The sequence below is a fragment of the Azolla caroliniana genome, unplaced genomic scaffold, assembly GCF_043228905.1.
Source record: "Azolla caroliniana isolate FFs.n. ecotype wild unplaced genomic scaffold, voAzoCaro1.0.p SCAF_596, whole genome shotgun sequence".
Lineage (NCBI taxonomy): Eukaryota > Viridiplantae > Streptophyta > Polypodiopsida > Salviniales > Salviniaceae > Azolla > Azolla caroliniana.
Genome location: NW_028231031.1, coordinates 552 through 17720, shown reverse-complemented (window position 1 = coordinate 17720; position 17169 = coordinate 552). Strand labels below are relative to the sequence as shown.

The window sequence follows — 17169 nt, the reverse complement described above, 5'->3', positions numbered from 1 at the left end:
AGGGGTGACACCAAATTCCAATGCACTTTCCAAGATTATACCATATACATATAGACCTACTTGAAGGTAGAAATACATCATTGTAAATTTAATTTAAGGATGCATTAGGTCTAAAACCAAACTATTTTTGACTCATTGTCATTAATCTATCATGAAGCCATTTTTTGTCAAAAGTTCAATAGAATTTCTCTTCAAACAATACCTTCTTCCTTGTTTGAGACTTAAGTCTTGGGACATCCATATTCTTAGGCTCCCTAGGATTGTTCTTATAAAACCCCTTGTTTTGGGCCCATGAGATCACCTAACAAAAATAGAATCCCAATATAAATTGATGAGGTTCAATGCCGACGACACTTTTCAAGCTTGGCCTACAATCCATACTCGCAATGTTATGGACATAGCTTTAGGTTCGGATCGGATGCCTATTTTTCATTAATATATAAATAAAGGAGGAAAGATAATTATCCTAGGATTTGAGGAACCGTAGTATGGTCAACAATACATAGGAACCTCCGTGGCAATCAAGGGGCCTTTGGCTTAAGATATTATTATAATGTGGGACTAGCTACCTTCTTTTATGAGTTCCCTGTGAAACTATGAGACTTTGGTGGTTTGGCAAAGTTGATGTTTCAAGACACTACTGTTCATCTACATCTAATCTAATCCAAGGTACATCTCTAGATCATACGTAGTAGTATAGCATGTCATTGGGGTTTAGGGATCTTGTCACTTATTTATTTCTTTATTTTCAATAATATCGATCATGTATGCAAGCCAATGTATGATTGCACCAATCAAACATACAACTACTTGCCCAACCATTGAAGAATTTACGAAAGAAAGAATCAATAATACATTAAATAGACACCCACGAGATCCCTAAGAACACCTCTGCAATCCTTACCGTGATTCAACATAAGACATATAGGGCTATATATAATATAAAAAACCTCATTAACCATTTTTTACTTAACATAAACTCAAATCATTGTTTTTCATTTCACTTTTTATTCAACATGAGAAGAAATATAGGGGCTATATAATATAAAAAAACCCATTAACCACTCTTTACTTAAACATCAACTCAAATCATTGTTTTTCGTTTCACTTTTTAGCACATTGTATTAGATTCCAAAACTCTTATATACAATTCTTTTATGAAAATGTGTTAAAAGTTTCAGAAGTCATATATATACAATTTGCTTTGTGAATGTGTTAAACGACTCACATCTCTTATACAAACCCGTTTTTTGAAAGATGCATAGAAACTCGGAACCAGCTAGCATCCGTAAAGAGGAGAGCTTTTTTTTTTATACATGATTTTTCTTGAACCGTTTTACATAGATTTGCATGCTTTCACACCGTTTTGTCCAAAGCCAACTCCGGAAGTCTTCATATCTAGCATAAAAAAAAACATATATATATTTTCTTAAACAAAATTACAAATCTTCTTAATGTTTTGGAAGCTAAATTATATTTTCTTAAACAATTGTAAATGTTCTCAATGTTAAGGAAGCTACCATTCAAAAATGTATGATAGATCCTTTTCTCATGTAGTCCTATGTCAGACAAAACCAATCCTGCCTGTTAAGCCACATGGATATCAAACATTAGATTGATTGGCTCTCAAGATTTTTTAGGCATTCCCACTTCTTCTATAAAAAGGGGCAGAACAAAAGCATCAAACAAAATGAGTGTGATATGTGGCGAGAAACTTAAAAGGTATGCACAAAAACAAATTTCATGTCTTTCACAGTGAACTTCTGAAAATTATGAGCATACAACTTGCATTAAGCTTGTAAATGTATGCAAGAAAAAAAAAAACACCTCTTTGGCCATGAACCTCCGAACATTATTAGCATACAACTTTGCATCACGTTTCTCTGCTTCCGACGGAATATATAAAGGAAGCCACTCAACCTCCAAATGGTTAATGAATTGACAAAGGAGCAAAATAACATGCCGAACCTGCCAAAACTTCAATTCAACTATGAATTTCCTATTTGTGATAATGATTAAATCTATGTGAAAGTAGCTATATGTGTTTGTCTAGATGCATGTACACATCAATGGACATGTATGCCCGAGTACGCCCAACACATACACATGTACACACAAATACACATACACATGCATGCACATGTATATGTATATGTATAGATGCACAAAGATATGCAGACATATAATAGCAAAAGTACACATGTATACACAAATACACACACATACATGCACATGTATATGTATTATAGATGCACAAAGATATGCAGATATATAATAGCAAAAGAAAAAAAATACTTACTCCTGATATGGTGTCCCAGGCTGGACTCAACCGTCTGTAACGATACTTTAGAATGATCGGTTGCACTGGTATTCGAGCAAGAAATGCTCCAGTTTTGAATGGTAGCAAATAGCTACCATTCGTGGTCGTTCCTTCTGCACACATCATAATCAAAAGAAAATCATGATATTGCAAAATTTCATCCATCAAAAGCAAAAATTATATTAATGATGCATAAAACTTATCAGTCACAAGCAACAAAAACCAAAAAAAAAACAGACAATTCATGAGAAATCTATCCATCATGAGAAAAGATCAGGTTTTGCATCGTGCACAAGAAATTTCGATGATATATATACCTTATTTAGATTACCTGGAAAAAGAAGCATCGGTGATGCATTCTTGTCGCATTGTCCTGTCTGCACTCTCTCAAGAATAATACCTGGAGGACATACCATCAAAAGCTAAGCATGTCCAAAGAAACACCATAAGAGTTAACATTTGCATATCCCAAACATAACTAGCCCATGCATTACGAAATGTTCTCTCCTTTTGTAGGATGGCTAAATCTTGGTTAAATCAATCAATGGTATGCATGTCACAAATTTTGTCAAATCTATTGTTTATGAGGGTTTTATAAGCAAGCAATCACTTAAAATTCATTTTCAACAAAAATTCAATGCATCTTAAAACTTTGAATTCCATACATACCCGATACACCTTTGACATCGACCAATTTGTCTTCCCGTTCCACATACACACATCCTAACAATTGACTGAAAAAAGAATAAACTTGTACATAAGAAACAAATTTCCCGCTACATTTTTCCGCAAGAAGGGGATGGATGGATTAGGTAAACCAACCTGATTAAACCCACAATGGGTAGATGAGCAACAGATTTCTTTATATCATCAATAGCACCAAAGCCAGTAATCAATAGAAAAGAAATCAGAATTCCATATCAGCATAATAATGGAATAAGTAAAGAGTGCTGAGATAATCAACAAACATGGAAACTTAATCTATTTTTTAAGGTGCTTTACTTACCTTAGCAACGAAACCCGGGAATGAAACCCACATGTGGTAAAGAATATCCACGTAAGATACATGATTCGAGACTATAACAAGTGGTCGCAGGTTCATTTCACTGGGAACTCGTTTTTCCTACATTCAAAATTCAATCAATCTGTCTATTGATCAATTTGTTGTTTTTCATCTCTTTTAGTGATCTGTTGAGACTCCTGATATTCGAAGTCATCCTACCTTGATCAATTCAATAAGAAGATTTACTGGTTTTGACTGTGAGGGAAAAAATTCAGTAAAGAGATGGATGGTTTTTGAATATGGGAGACGAAAAAGTACTTCCAATGCATAAAGATTAGGTTTTTTTTACCGAATTGTTCAAGTCTAAATAAGAGAAAAAGGATCTTCATACTATAGAATGCATAAAGACCTTGATGTTTACTGAGGAACCATATTATGACCACTCTCAATGCATAAAGGCATAAAGATTAGGTTTTTTTTACCGAATTGTTCAAGTCTAAATAAGAGAAAAAGGATCTTCATACTATCACTTAGAATGCATAAAGACGAGGAACCATATTATGACCACTCTCCATGCATAAAGGCTAGGGTTTCTTCCATCATATTCAGACTCATCCATCTCAATACTGAACTTATAAAACCTAAACAAGACAAAATAAACCGTATTATGAACACTTTGAACGCATAAAGACTTGTGTTTTTACTGAATTGATTACACAAATAAGGAAGCATATAACTCTCAATGTATGATTTCTTTCATCATCCGATTCTGGATTTTATCAAGACCTAAATGAAGAAGCAAAAGAAGATCTTCACAATTTTGTTTCGAATTTCTTCATCATCTCTATAGATAATTGATCACGTCCTAAACAACAGATAAAAACCAGTCTTTATGAACACAACTTACAATGCATAAAGAATTCGTGTTAAGCGTTTTCATTTTGTTATCAAAATACCTCAGATGTTCTAGAAACGCCACCACGGAATATAACTTTGATCCGATAAAACCCTAAAATGAAAAGCACTACTCGTGACACATAACGCCCCATAGTTACAACCAGCCACCGACAAAATCCATGCAAATTCACATACGTTCCATTTGCATCAGCATCATCAGTATAATTCTGTAGAATGTTTTCCTTATTTTCTTTCTCAAAAGATATATTATGGGTCATTCCACCACCATCTCTATGACCAAAGACACCATTATGGTGACAACACCACCTGTACTTAGTAGTGACACCATGCCTTGATGTAGATTTATGGCTATGGAATAGTGTTAACAGAATGCATAAAAGGTAATATGGTATAACAGTTGCAAAGAGTAGAACCACTTTGAGAGGAACGATGGTGAATAGAGCAAGCCCGAGAAGGATTTTCTCTTTCATACAAATCTCTCCTCTCCCCATAGCTCCATATGCATCTTTCCTTAAATATGCTGCATATTTCTTCTCTATCTCTTCCTCTGTTTCTTCTTTTGACTCTTGTCTACGTAGCCAGAAATCCTCTCCAGACTTTGATGCACTCTCAATAAGAGAGAGATTGTGCTGATATGATGATGGAGGATCCATGGCTAGTAACTGTGAGCTGTATTTATCACTTGAGAGAAATAAGTTATTTCAACTCAAAATAAAGCTTTCAGGGCAACTTGGCATGAAGAGTTTCATGCTTTTTAAGGGTATAAGCAACGACATAGAGTTGAATCGGATTAGGGTTAGGGGAAGGTTTTTCCTTCTGTTCTCTAGAAGAATCGGTTTCTTCTATGGAAATCATTTTGTGAGAAGCATTTTGTACAAGAAAATGCAAATCAATGGTATCCAAAACAAGACCAAAAAGCTTATTAGGACTCCAATTTTGGCATGAAATTTGATAGTCTTAGGTCTATATTTGGAAACATTATTTCTCGCTTCTCAAATATAGCATATTCATACTGACCAAAATTTTAAGAACATTCTCCAACACTGCAAAACCAACAAGCCCCACTCCCCCCAAAAGAATGAATACTAGCTCGCAGTTTAAAATGAGTGCTAGAATTTATCATGATTGAATTTGTCTTGCCAGATTCCTTTGATGAAATCTATAGCTGAGGCTCTGGCGAAGAACCGCTCAAATCATCACGACTGTATTTGTTGTCAAAACTTCAGTTTTCCAAAAACTTACAATAGCTACGGTGTTCTGTATCATCTTGAAATCTTTAAACAATCACAGAATCAATATGGAACACATCGTTTACAACAATCATCCAATTTACAGTATGATAATTATTTTCTCTGAGTACTATGATATTCCTGCATCAAATTTTGCAAAGAGTATTTATGTTCGGAAACTTCAGACTAAATACTTGCAGAACTATGTTTTGAATAAAATTGAAGGACACGGAGACGGGTACTTTTTGCAAAGGACATGTAATTGTTGGTTTGATATTTTATCAGATTATACAAATAAACATGAAAATGTTGTTAGAGAGCTCGTCGTTGCCGAGATGCAATTGAAGCCATTTTCTAGGAAAGAATTGGCAATCCTCATTTTTTCTAGAAATAACTAATTGTGCATATCTCACTTTAAACTAGGAAACAACTTCTGAATTAAATAACAAGGTCAAATATTTACTGTGTACACCACACCTTGTTCCAATCAAATTTGAAAACCGTAATAATGTCAGGATCATGAAGGGTCTCTCGAATACATGCACATTTGAACAAGATCGAGGAAGTGGGGGAGACAACAATCAGTTTGCCCATTAAATTGTCCCTGACTTTATCCTTCCCGAGTATTTAACATTTTTGAACGTCTCGTTTTTATCTTCTTGGTAGGAAAAACAAAAATCAAAGGTATATACTAATAAGTAGTATAGACCTTATAAAGCTAGTAATTTTAATGTAAGTTAAAAATCTATTACTACAAGGAGAGATCACTAATATTACATGGTTCAGAAGTGTTCTCTCCCTTCTCTCCTGCCATAAAGATTGTTGTTATGCCTTGTCCCCAGAAGAACGTTCTTGATTTTATCAAGTTTAGCACCTTGGGCATTCTGTGATTCTCCAATCTTTCGACGTGGTATGGTGTATGTGCTTTCACCCTTTTGTTGGTTATCAGATTCTTCTTTTGGATCTCTACTTACTATTCTGATAGGATGAGCTTCGGTGTTGAAAACCCATTGATCCAGAGAGATCACATCCGATGGCGAAAACAAAAGATAGAGATATTTCAGCGTTTCAGCCAAGAAAAAGGACTGCATTTTGTCATCCTTTATACCAGAGTTCACCTGCTCAACCACAAAAAACAATCTTTCTTTCTTTCTTTCTTTCTTTCTTTTTGATCTTTTCATCACATGAAATGAAATGAACTTATGTAAAAATGTGACAAAATTGATCAGAATATCGTAAAAATTTTATATTATTTTCTGCTTGATTTTGTTCCTGAACACATGATTGACAAATGTATTTACAATCTTTCAGGAAGCAAACAGTGACTCAGTGAGAGTCATACTAAAAAGGAACATATATTACAATATCGAAACATTATGCAACAGATCACTTACATCTCGTAGACCCACATATCCAGAATCAATGCGTGATTGCTTCTCAAAAGCTTGAAAAATATCCCAACCCCAATCTCGATAAACCTTATCTCCAGTTGTGCGCCATAGGTACATCAATGACTCCACTGTTTCTGGTCTTAAGATGTTCCATGATGTGCCCACCATCATATCCTGTTCAATTTTAGTTAGAAAAATATTTATGTGTGTGCAACAATCCCAGAAAAATTGTAAAGTGGCCAAAGAAATATCCAGACTAATACCTGGCCTTCTCTGAATAAATAGTTTTCTCCTGCAAGTTTAGTTGGTGTTCGTTGATAGAAATTGTAGCATGTTTTTGCAATCTGTGTCAGAAAAGACCAAATGTTATGCCAATCAAACAACCGAAATAATGAAAGAGAGCTATATTGGCATGTTTTAAGATGAGAAAATGGCCTATAAGACCAAATAAGAGATTACTTCTTAAAATGTTCTCTCATCTTTGAGAAAAACAGATCAAAATAAATACAATTAAGCATGGAGTACAGAATCACGATATGTAAGAACTCAAGACTCTGCACTTAGATGACTGAGACTTTTGCCTTCGAAAAATCTCCAACATGGGCCGTTCCAAGATGGAGGGAATCAAGATGGAGCTATATTGGCATGTTTTAAGATGACAAAATGGCCTATAAGACCAAATAAGAGATTACTTCTTAAAATGTTCTCTCATCTTTGAGAAAAACAGATCAAAATAAATACAATTAAGCATGGAGTAAAGAATCAAGATATGTAAGAACTCAAGATTCTGCACTTAGATGACTGAGACTTTTGCCTTTGAAAAATCTCCAACATGAACTGTTCCAAGATGGAGGGAATCAAGATCTTCAAAGTGAGGGCATCACCTTCGGTGCTGGGTGATAATGGCCTTAATTTGTCAAGACAGGTGATGAGGCCATGGTCCCTATGGTCAGTGGCAACATGCACGGCACATTGCCATTGCCTGACCTATTGTAATCCTTTTCAAGTGTCCTGGTAGAGACCCACTTTTGTAGTTCTTGATTGACATGTAGCATGAGAAGGAAAGGAAGTCATGAATGTTCTTTGCTCTTTTGTTGTCCTCCAAAAAGTTCTCTGTCTCTTGATATCTGGCAAGGGCAATTCCAAGCACTATTGGTCTTTGTATTCCATTACCTTGTATAGTGAGTCAATGCCTTCTTTAAAGAGGCAACGATATCTACTTACTTAGCGAAAAAATGGCACAACTGATCACAATGGCAAACACATTCTTCCACCTCCCAATGCCACAATCAGTATATTCATTCTTCCATAGATTTGTGTGCATATCTGCCTATCTCAAACTAATATGGTCCTGAGCTGCCCTATCACACTATGGAATGGAAGGCTTCATAATAAATCCATCTTGCGACATATGTAAAAAGAGTGCCTTATAAGAGATTTTGTGGAGCTCATCCATGTTTGTTCATTATCCAATTTAATGATATCAGCTAAGATCATCCTGGTCTTTTCCACTTTAGTCACGTTTATTCCAGGTTCAGTAAGTTGTTTTGATGGTGCAAGTGCCTGCCTTGAACCCCTTTGCTTAGGGAGATCCCAAATACGTTGGATACCAGTCACTAATCAAAATAAAGCATCAGTCACTATTGGGGCTGCTCCCATCTCTGCCCTGATTATATCATGGGGCGCTTAGCTCCTTCCTTATCATGCATGCAATCATCGACTAAATGGTCTCTCCAAATTTGTCCAGTTATGCGCCCTATGAAGGCTCAATCCACAAATTTCTACTCTATAGAGAAGTGTTGGTGTTGCCAATGTATCAAACCACCACAATTTAGTTTGTAGTTCTCAGAACTGGATGAGCACATTGTCTTTCAAGGTCACCAAGGGTTGCATATCCACAAGGAAATCGAAGCACAAGAAGTAAGGCCCAACAAAGATTACTTCTAGATATGTGTAGGATCATGTGTATGTGACCTTTAAGAAATGCAATTCTGATCTTGTTACTCATTCTTGAGTGGTAGTAAACACCATCACTTTGGCCTTATCAAGGTTGATTGATAAATCTTTATCTATATAAAATGATTATATAGCATTTAAATGTGGTCATTGTCCTCTGAAAGTCAGAGATCAACAAGATGTCATCAGCATATAGTAGCATCGGTCTGGCTACTAACTGCTAAGCATGGTCCTGAACCACCCAACCTCTTTACATAAATAATATCTCATCTATATAAAGACAAAAGAGATCAGATGATAATGAGCATCCTTCGCTAGCCATGATCTCTGATAAGCCATTAGGAGTGCGCAATTTTTTTGACGATGATTCATGGAGTGCATAGATTGCCCATTCCATATCTATTCGGACACCAAAAGCTTCTCGTCGCTGCACGATTCAAGCAGACGGTATAGTGTCATAAACTTTCCTGAAATCCACAAAGCAACAATAGGTTCTCATTTTATAGTTTCTTCTTATTTTATTTTGATTTGTTCTCAAAGACGAGACAACACTCAAGATGTAATCTCTTATTTGGTCTTATAGGCCATTTTGGCGTTTTCTTTCTTCTTCTGCTTGATGAGGGCTGGGATGGTCAATATGTGATCCAAGGTGTAAGCCCCATTCCAAAACCTGCCAGTCCAGCTGAACAGCAGCCATTTCTCTGTCCATACACTTCATTCTGACTCAAGGATCAAACCATATAGTTATCAGGCTCTCCACTCTTGAATATGGCACACAGCTCTATTAAAGATGTATGCAAGAAAACGAGACCAATGTGTCACGGATATAGATAAAATGCTTGCTACCAATTCATCATGATCTTGGGCCTTTCCAAATTGTAGCCTATCAATGCATTTCTCACCTTATGTGGAGTAAAAAAGGTGAATTCATAGAGAATATTTGCATATTCAAGTGAAGATATATCATAACAAAAAATCATGCAAGTTTCTAGGAATGTGGAATAACATACGAGTACAAAAACATAATTGTATGTGTGCACATAGCTTGTAACAATGCAATCAGATGCAAGGCTGTATAGCTACAGAAATTTAGAATTACATATCTGCATCTACTACAAAAAATTGGAGCTAATAAGTGCAATACACACTAACTACAAAGTTACAAATACAAAGAGACATTGCATGTGTGGTTTTGATACTGAAAGGAAATACCATAAACTTTGAAACTATTAAAAAGAAGAAAATAATCTTTTGGCAGATAGAAAAGTTAACTCTTCTATACCACTTAGAGATGCCAAAAGGTTCAATACTTCTGTCCTCTGGTTTCAATCAAATAATCTTTTGGTAACTAAAACATTTAACACTTCTACTCTATCTCAAGATGCTGACAGATTCAATACCTCTTTCGCAGCATCGAGATATTTTGATTTCTTCTCAGGACTAGCACCCATTGAGCCAAGTGCAAGCATCCCAGGTACAAAACAAGCAAGTTCGTCCATCTGCAATAAAGCAGATATGGTAATCATGTAGCTATAAAATATCACCCATATTTTTCTTTATTTCCCCAAAATACCCACAGGAACTTGGTCAACTCCTTTGCAATTAATTACCTTTTCCTATTTGGGTAATTACATGATCAATCCATCCCCCTTTGCTATTTGATCAATTATACTATTGATTCATCCCCCTTCTCTTTCCTTCTTTCTATCTATCTATCTATGGTTGATCAGGGGCATCTGGGCAAATAAAAAATGTAGGCAGATAACAAAAAAACTCAAGGGTTGTTCCATATAAAATACAGCCTAGGTATGAAATACCACCCAATTTGCCTTTATTTCCCCAAAATACCCCCACAGGACCCTGGTCAACTTCTCCACAAGCAATTATCTTTTGCTATTTGGGTAAATATATGGTCAATCCATCCCCCTTTCCTCAATTATATGAACTATTTGATCGATTACATTATCTATTCATCCCTTTTTTTCTTTTTCTAGGGTTCTCTACGGGCATCAGGAGAAATAACAAAAAATGAACGGGATTTGGGGAGATAAAGATAAACTCAGAGGTGGTTCCACATAAGATAAAGCCTGCAATTCATGCAATATATAGCTATTGCACCTTTACTATGATACTTAACACAAAACCTAATAGTCAGCCATACCTTATCTATATATGAGTCACCAGAACGTTCAGTGATGTATAAGAAATTGGATGGGGTTGACCTCCTTGTCAAAGTCATAAGACCTTCCATTGATTGTTCCCACATATCCCTAGAATTAAATGACAAAGAGAATGAGACAGAAGACTCGAACAAAATCAAGAAAAATGCTCAAGACTTGAACCTGTAATGTTTTACGGGTGCTGTCTTGTTTCCTAGGACCCAAACTTTCAGAAGATATTCGAAGAAACTGCAAAGACACAAAGATAATCAATCACTCTAACAGATGCAATAACTCTGAAATTTCTTCCATAATATAAAAATAATGACTATAAATGAATATAGAATACAATGACTGGATTTTAGGAAGGTAATTCGCCTACACTCCTGTCTTCACCCATAGTTTTGGCCAAAATAAGAATTGATGGAAGTCTTCATGTCACAGCATGAGAAGTAGGGAAAATTTTGGTCAAAAAGGAAAATTTGAGCAATTTCTTTATCATCGATATATTCTGACATTGGTGGCTGAATCATCTATCAAGTTGTGGAATAAATCTTCAGCTGATGAGTATATTCCATCATGCTTCACATATTAATTGATTACATTTAATAATAGCATCAATACTTAGTTTTAACCTACAATCTGCACATATAAATGCATATAATGATTCAGCAATGACGAATACACTGCTTTCCTGTAAGTATATTCACCTGTCACCCATTGCACCAAATGTAACCTTTGACGTAGTAGGCCTCCCACTATCTGGGCTAATGAACATGGGTAGCAGTCCATCAGATGGAAAAACCTCCCTGAGCTTATTTATTACATTTTCGGCCTGAAAAAGATAAGATGTTAGTAATATTTCTAGTTAACTCATAAATTATATTCAAATGGTCTTGATGAACTAAAAAGATAAAATCTTATTAATATTTCCAGCTAAACTCATAAATGCAACTTGATGAACTAAAAAAGGTATATTTACAGCACAACTTTACAGAGCTTATCATAGGGTATGAAGAAAACGGAAAAGGGGAAGAAACCGCTAACCAAAACTACATACTTAGGAATAAAGAGGAAACTATTGTATTATGGACACATCATTTTGATGGGTTTGCTTAGAATGCTTGATCAGTAGCAATTATTGAAAGTGAAGCTGAGATGACCAACCTCTGAGCAAAAGACACTAATAATCAGCATATCTTGGAAAGCCCCAGAATATAATAGAAGACTTAAGAGTGGTAATATGAACTAGCAGTGTTCAATCAACTTACATTCTGGCTTAGTTCTAGGGGCAAAAATGTCCTAACGAAACATTTATGTGGGAATTATGGGAGGCACAAGGAACTACTATTGCACCATTAATTTGTATACATTAAATGGAATTGATGGGAGAAGGCTCAAAGACAATACACCAATGTGACCTATCTAAAAAGCGGTGTGCGCAGGCGTAAGTGGACATCTCTTGCTAGGGCCTGAAAGGTTGCCCACTTCATTCTAAAAAAAACATTCAAAGAACAGTTACTAACTGCAGTTTTGAGGCTCAATTGTTTTGAAGATACTTCCTCATGTGGATTGTGGATGTACATCATGATGCATTGGAAACATATAATTCCCAACTGATGGAGATGGTTCACAAATTCTGTTACTCTGATTTGGCCAGTCCACAGTTACGAAATGCCAGCCAGATCCCATTTTATGTTTCTGACCCTTCACTTTCTTTGACATCAGGAAGATTCAAACTCATCATAATCATCACATTGATGATACATCAGGTCTCATCCTTTCTGATACAAAGATAGTACCACAGGGGCTCTTCATACCACATTACTTCATGTGTTATATCCACACTAAACATGCAGACTTGTATAACTGATGCATAACATGGTTCGTCTCATAGGCCAATTTTGTTCTCATATTCAAGATTTCAAAGAAAGACATCTTACTTATTCCTTCTAGGGGAATAACCTTGTTAGTGTTGGAGGGTGGCAGCTCCAGATCTGCACTCTCTTTCATCTTTATTATCTCTGTTCTACATTCTCTCTCTTCCTAGATTCTTCCTAGATAAAAGTCATTATCTCCCGCCCTCGTAGGTGCTTCCCTCGTTTCGGAGACATTTCCATTCTGGATCGACCTATGCTAGAGATCTTTCGGAGACAAAAGCTACAATATACCTAACTTGAGAATCTCACATGTGCCAAAAACCACATTCCCTCGTTTCTTCTCTTTTCATTTTATTTACTTTTATAATTACTGTGTAATATTTATTTTATTTTGATTTGTTCTCAAAGACAAGAAAACACTCAAGATGTAATCTCTTATTTGGTCTAATAGGCCATTTTGGCCTCTTAAAAGACGTTAATATATCTTTCTTTCTTTTCATCATCTTATTTACTTTTATATTTACTATGTAATATTTATTTTATTTTGATTTGTTCTCAAAGACGAGACAACACTCAAGATGTAATCTCTTATTTGGTCTTATAGGCCATTTTGGCCTCTTAAAAGACGTTAATATATCTTTCTTTCTTTCTTTCTTCTAGAATCTGCAACTCTTTAAATGTCTTCTCTCTCTAGAATCTGCACCGCTTTAAATGCCTTTTCTCTCTTCCACTTTTTCCAAGATATTCCCTCTTATTCCTAGTTTATTGTACCTGTTTGGTAGTACAAGCGTCACTTAACTACCAAACAACCATTTCACCCACTTTCCCCAATTTTGTATAAATAGGCTATACCAGTCTCTTTTGTAAAGACTTTTATCTTTGTTGCTTCTTAAAAACAAGCTCTACTCTTTGGTTGTGTCTCTACTCTTTGCAACTTTTTTTTCTACTGCTGTCTAACAGCCTTCTCACAGCTTGGCTGTGTCTATTTTGTTCTAACAACTGTTCCGCTGCTGCTATTAACAGCTTTTCTCACATGGTATCAGAGCAGTGAGGTCTCCATATCCTCAGCCTGATTTTTTTTGCCAAAGAGCACACAGACCTATCTTCTTTTATCCCTCCCTCCCAACCCTATAGAGGTTCTTTTTTCTTTTCCCCTCATCTGAGCCTCGCCTAGCATCTAGGGAGGAGTAGAAAGACCCTGAGCATCTACTTACAGCCGCTGCAAATTGTCCAGTTGTAGCTTAAGAGGAGGATATCCATGGCCTCACATGCCACCATTGTTTCACAATTACTTGGATTGGAAACTGCAAATAAAGACCTTGCTACAGCACCATCGTCTATGGAATGTGGTCAATGGTAGTGACAAGAAACCACCGGTAACTTCATCCTCTTCAACCAAATCAGTTGTTGGCTCATCTAACGCTGAGATTGACACTTGGCTAGATAAGGATTCTCGTGCTCATGCTTTCCTCATGTTTAACATTAAACCGAGCATTGCTCGTCAATTTCAAGATACAGATGAAGAGACAGCCAATGAACTATGGGCAGCCATCAAAAAGAGCTATCATCGAGCTAATCATGCTCAAATGATAGCTATTGAGAGCCAACTAGCAAATCTCAAGATTCATGACACTCCCAACGTCATGGATCAAATAACACAATTTGTTACTCTCCAAAAGGAACTAGATTCTTTGGGAAGCAAGTTAACTAAAGTTGAGTTTATGCATCGTCTAATGATAAAGTTGCCTGAGTCATTCTCAGCCTTTTGTGACACAATTTCTCTTCATCCCAACACACCTGATATGAATATATTTCTTGCCATGCTACAAGACAAGGAAACAAGGAAGAAAAGTGCTCAAACTTCCAATGAGACGCTTCTACATGAGAAGAGTAAAGGCAAGTAGAAGCAAAATGGCAACTCCTACAACAAACCGAATCCAAGACCACCAAACAACCCAGCCTACAAGGAGCTCACTTGTCATTATTGTGGCTACAAAGGTCACATTCAGCCCAACTACCGAAAAAAGAAAAGGGACAATGCCAAGAAATCTTCTACCGAAAGTCAACCTACATCAAAATCAAACTTGGTCCACTCAGCCAAAGAAACAGTTTTCCTTGGCATTGAGGAACATTCTTCACATTTGGCTGGAACAACTACCTCAATCATCGATGAATGGTTAGTAGACAGTGGTGCCACTGCACACATGACTTATGACAAATCCATTTTGCATGATGTGAAGCCTAGCTCCTCCCAAATCTCCATAGGAGATGCCTCAAGCATTGAGGCTTCGTGTGTGGGTAATGTGTTTCTTAACACTTCGTCAAATGACAAACCTGTCGTTCTTCAAGATGTGCTACACGTGCCTTGCATCTCTGCCAACCTACTTTTGGTCTACCGAATCACTAAGCAAGGTTATGGAGTCTACTTCGATAGCTCAGTTTTGGAAGTCATTGAGACCAACAGCCTACAAATTGTAGATAGTGGCACAAAAGAAGGGGGTTTATATCGCCTGAAAAGTTCCCATAGCCCCTTGGAAAAATCCAAATCTCGTCTTCTTCAAGGCTCTCATGCCTTGGTGGCACAAGAAGATCCCACGTTGTGGCATGCTAGGTTCGGTCACCTCAACTACGATTCTCTACAAAAGCTCTCCTCTTCACAGCTAGTTGAGGGTTTGCCTATTTTCAAAACTCCCAATACCCCATGTGTTGCTTTCCTTCATGGCAAGCAACATCGAGAGCCTTTCCCTCATGAAGCCACTCACTATGCAAAATCTATCTTGGAGTTAGTGCACATGGATCTTTGTGGTTCCATGAAAACCACTACTCTTGGTGGTGCATGCTACTTCCGCAAGGTTTGGGTTTACTTTCTTGTAGAGAAATCTCAAGCCTTCACCAAATTTCAAGAATGGGTAGCTCTTGTTGAGAACGAGACATCATAGGAAGATCGAAAGATCAAGTCCGACAATGGTGGAGAGTTTACCTCCCAAGCTTTCTACCATTTTTGCTCTCAACAAGGCATTTCTCGTCAATTTTCTACACCCAATACTCCTCAAAAAAATGGTGTTGTGGAGGGGAAGAACCGGACAGTCCAAGAGATGGCTCATACAATGCTATCTCAATCTGATCTTCCTCTCTCGTTTTGGGGTAAAGCTGTCAACACAGCAGTCTACATCATCAATTGTTGCCCAACAAAAGCAGTTGCTACAATGACCCTTGCAAAAGCATTTACAGGTGTAAAGCCCTCAATATATCATTTTGAAGTCTTTGGTTGCGATGCTTATGTTCACATTTCAATTCATAAAAGTACTAAATTTGAGTCCAAAACCAAGAAATGCAAATTTCTTGGTTACAGCACACAATCTAAAAGCCTACAGGTTATGGGATTTAGAATCAAAGTCCCTAGTCATCTCTAGGGATGTTCATTTTGTGGAGTCTCAGCCGGATGACTCTAGGATTTCACCTGAGTTCACGGTTGAAATCCCAGCTCCTCTGGAATCTCCTATTTTAGATGAAGATGTCTCACCTTCAAGCCCCCCATCTCCTCCTACTCAATCTCTAACTTCGCCAACAATTCAAACCTCTCCCTCAACTCCACTCGTTTCCCCTCCCTCTACACACCAGCTTCCACCACTTCCCAAGTGGGTTCAAGCCACCATTCGTGATTCTCATCTCTCCAATGCTGAACTTCATGAGTATACATATGGTTCTCCGACCAACATGAAAAGAACACGTAGGTCGCAACGGCCTCTTCACTCATGCAACTTTGCCTTACTGTGCATTGTTGTGCAATCAAAAGAACCCACAACAGCAAATGAGGCCCTTGTTCTTCCAAAGTGGAAAGCAACAATGGAAGTTGAACTTGATTCCATTGAGCGCAATCATACATTGGAGCTGGTCCCACAGCCTCAACGTCGACAAGTCATTGGACTGAAATGGATTTTCAAGACCAAGTACCATGCTAATGGTACTTCAGATAAGCACAAGGCACGTTTAGTTGCAAAAGGCTACTCACAAATCGAAGGAGTGGATTACGAGGAAACTTTTGCTCCAACAGCAAGGTACACCTCTATTTGATGCGCTCACACTTGCTGCTCACAACAAATGGCCCATCTTTCAAATGGATGTCAAGTCAGCCTTCCTTAATGGTGACTTGAAAGAGGAGGTTTATGTTGAACAGCCTCCAGGCTTCGAGATTTCAGAGCAGAACAACATGGTCTACAGGTTACACAAAGCCTTGTATGGCTTAAAGCAAGCTCCCAAAGCTTGGCATGACAAATTTGATACCTTCTTTCTCTCACTTGGGTTTAAGCATT

At 37.0% G+C, this 17169-nt stretch overlaps 2 protein-coding genes across 3 annotated transcripts; both read right to left on the bottom strand.

Annotated features, from left to right (window-relative positions):
• Positions 1-1210: 1210 nt before the first annotated feature.
• On the bottom strand, positions 1211-5089 carry LOC147847893 (lysophospholipid acyltransferase LPEAT1-like). Of its 2 annotated transcripts, none has more exons than XM_087338757.1 (9): positions 4280-5089; positions 3327-3443; positions 3143-3180; positions 2990-3054; positions 2652-2720; positions 2300-2433; positions 1828-1977; positions 1521-1584; positions 1211-1398 (listed from the first exon to the last, which is right to left on the bottom strand). In XM_087338757.1, the coding sequence occupies exons 1-9, from the start codon at positions 4892-4894 to the stop codon at positions 1337-1339; spliced, it is 1314 nt and encodes a 437-aa protein (XP_087194883.1). In that variant the 5' UTR covers positions 4895-5089; the 3' UTR covers positions 1211-1336. The 2 variants fall into 2 exon arrangements, with proteins under 2 accessions (XP_087194883.1, XP_087194884.1); XM_087338758.1 differs by having other exon boundaries at positions 1214-1398; positions 1828-1968; positions 4280-5087.
• Positions 5090-5883: 794 nt separating this feature from the next.
• On the bottom strand, positions 5884-12701 carry LOC147847892 (mannosyl-oligosaccharide 1,2-alpha-mannosidase MNS1-like). Its single transcript, XM_087338756.1, has 8 exons — positions 12623-12701; positions 11687-11840; positions 11160-11225; positions 10979-11087; positions 10218-10316; positions 7125-7205; positions 6865-7035; positions 5884-6588 (listed from the first exon to the last, which is right to left on the bottom strand). Exons 1-8 carry the CDS (start codon positions 12699-12701, stop codon positions 6253-6255), a joined length of 1095 nt encoding a protein of 364 aa, XP_087194882.1. The 3' UTR covers positions 5884-6252.
• Between the last annotated feature and the right edge of the window lie 4468 nt (positions 12702-17169).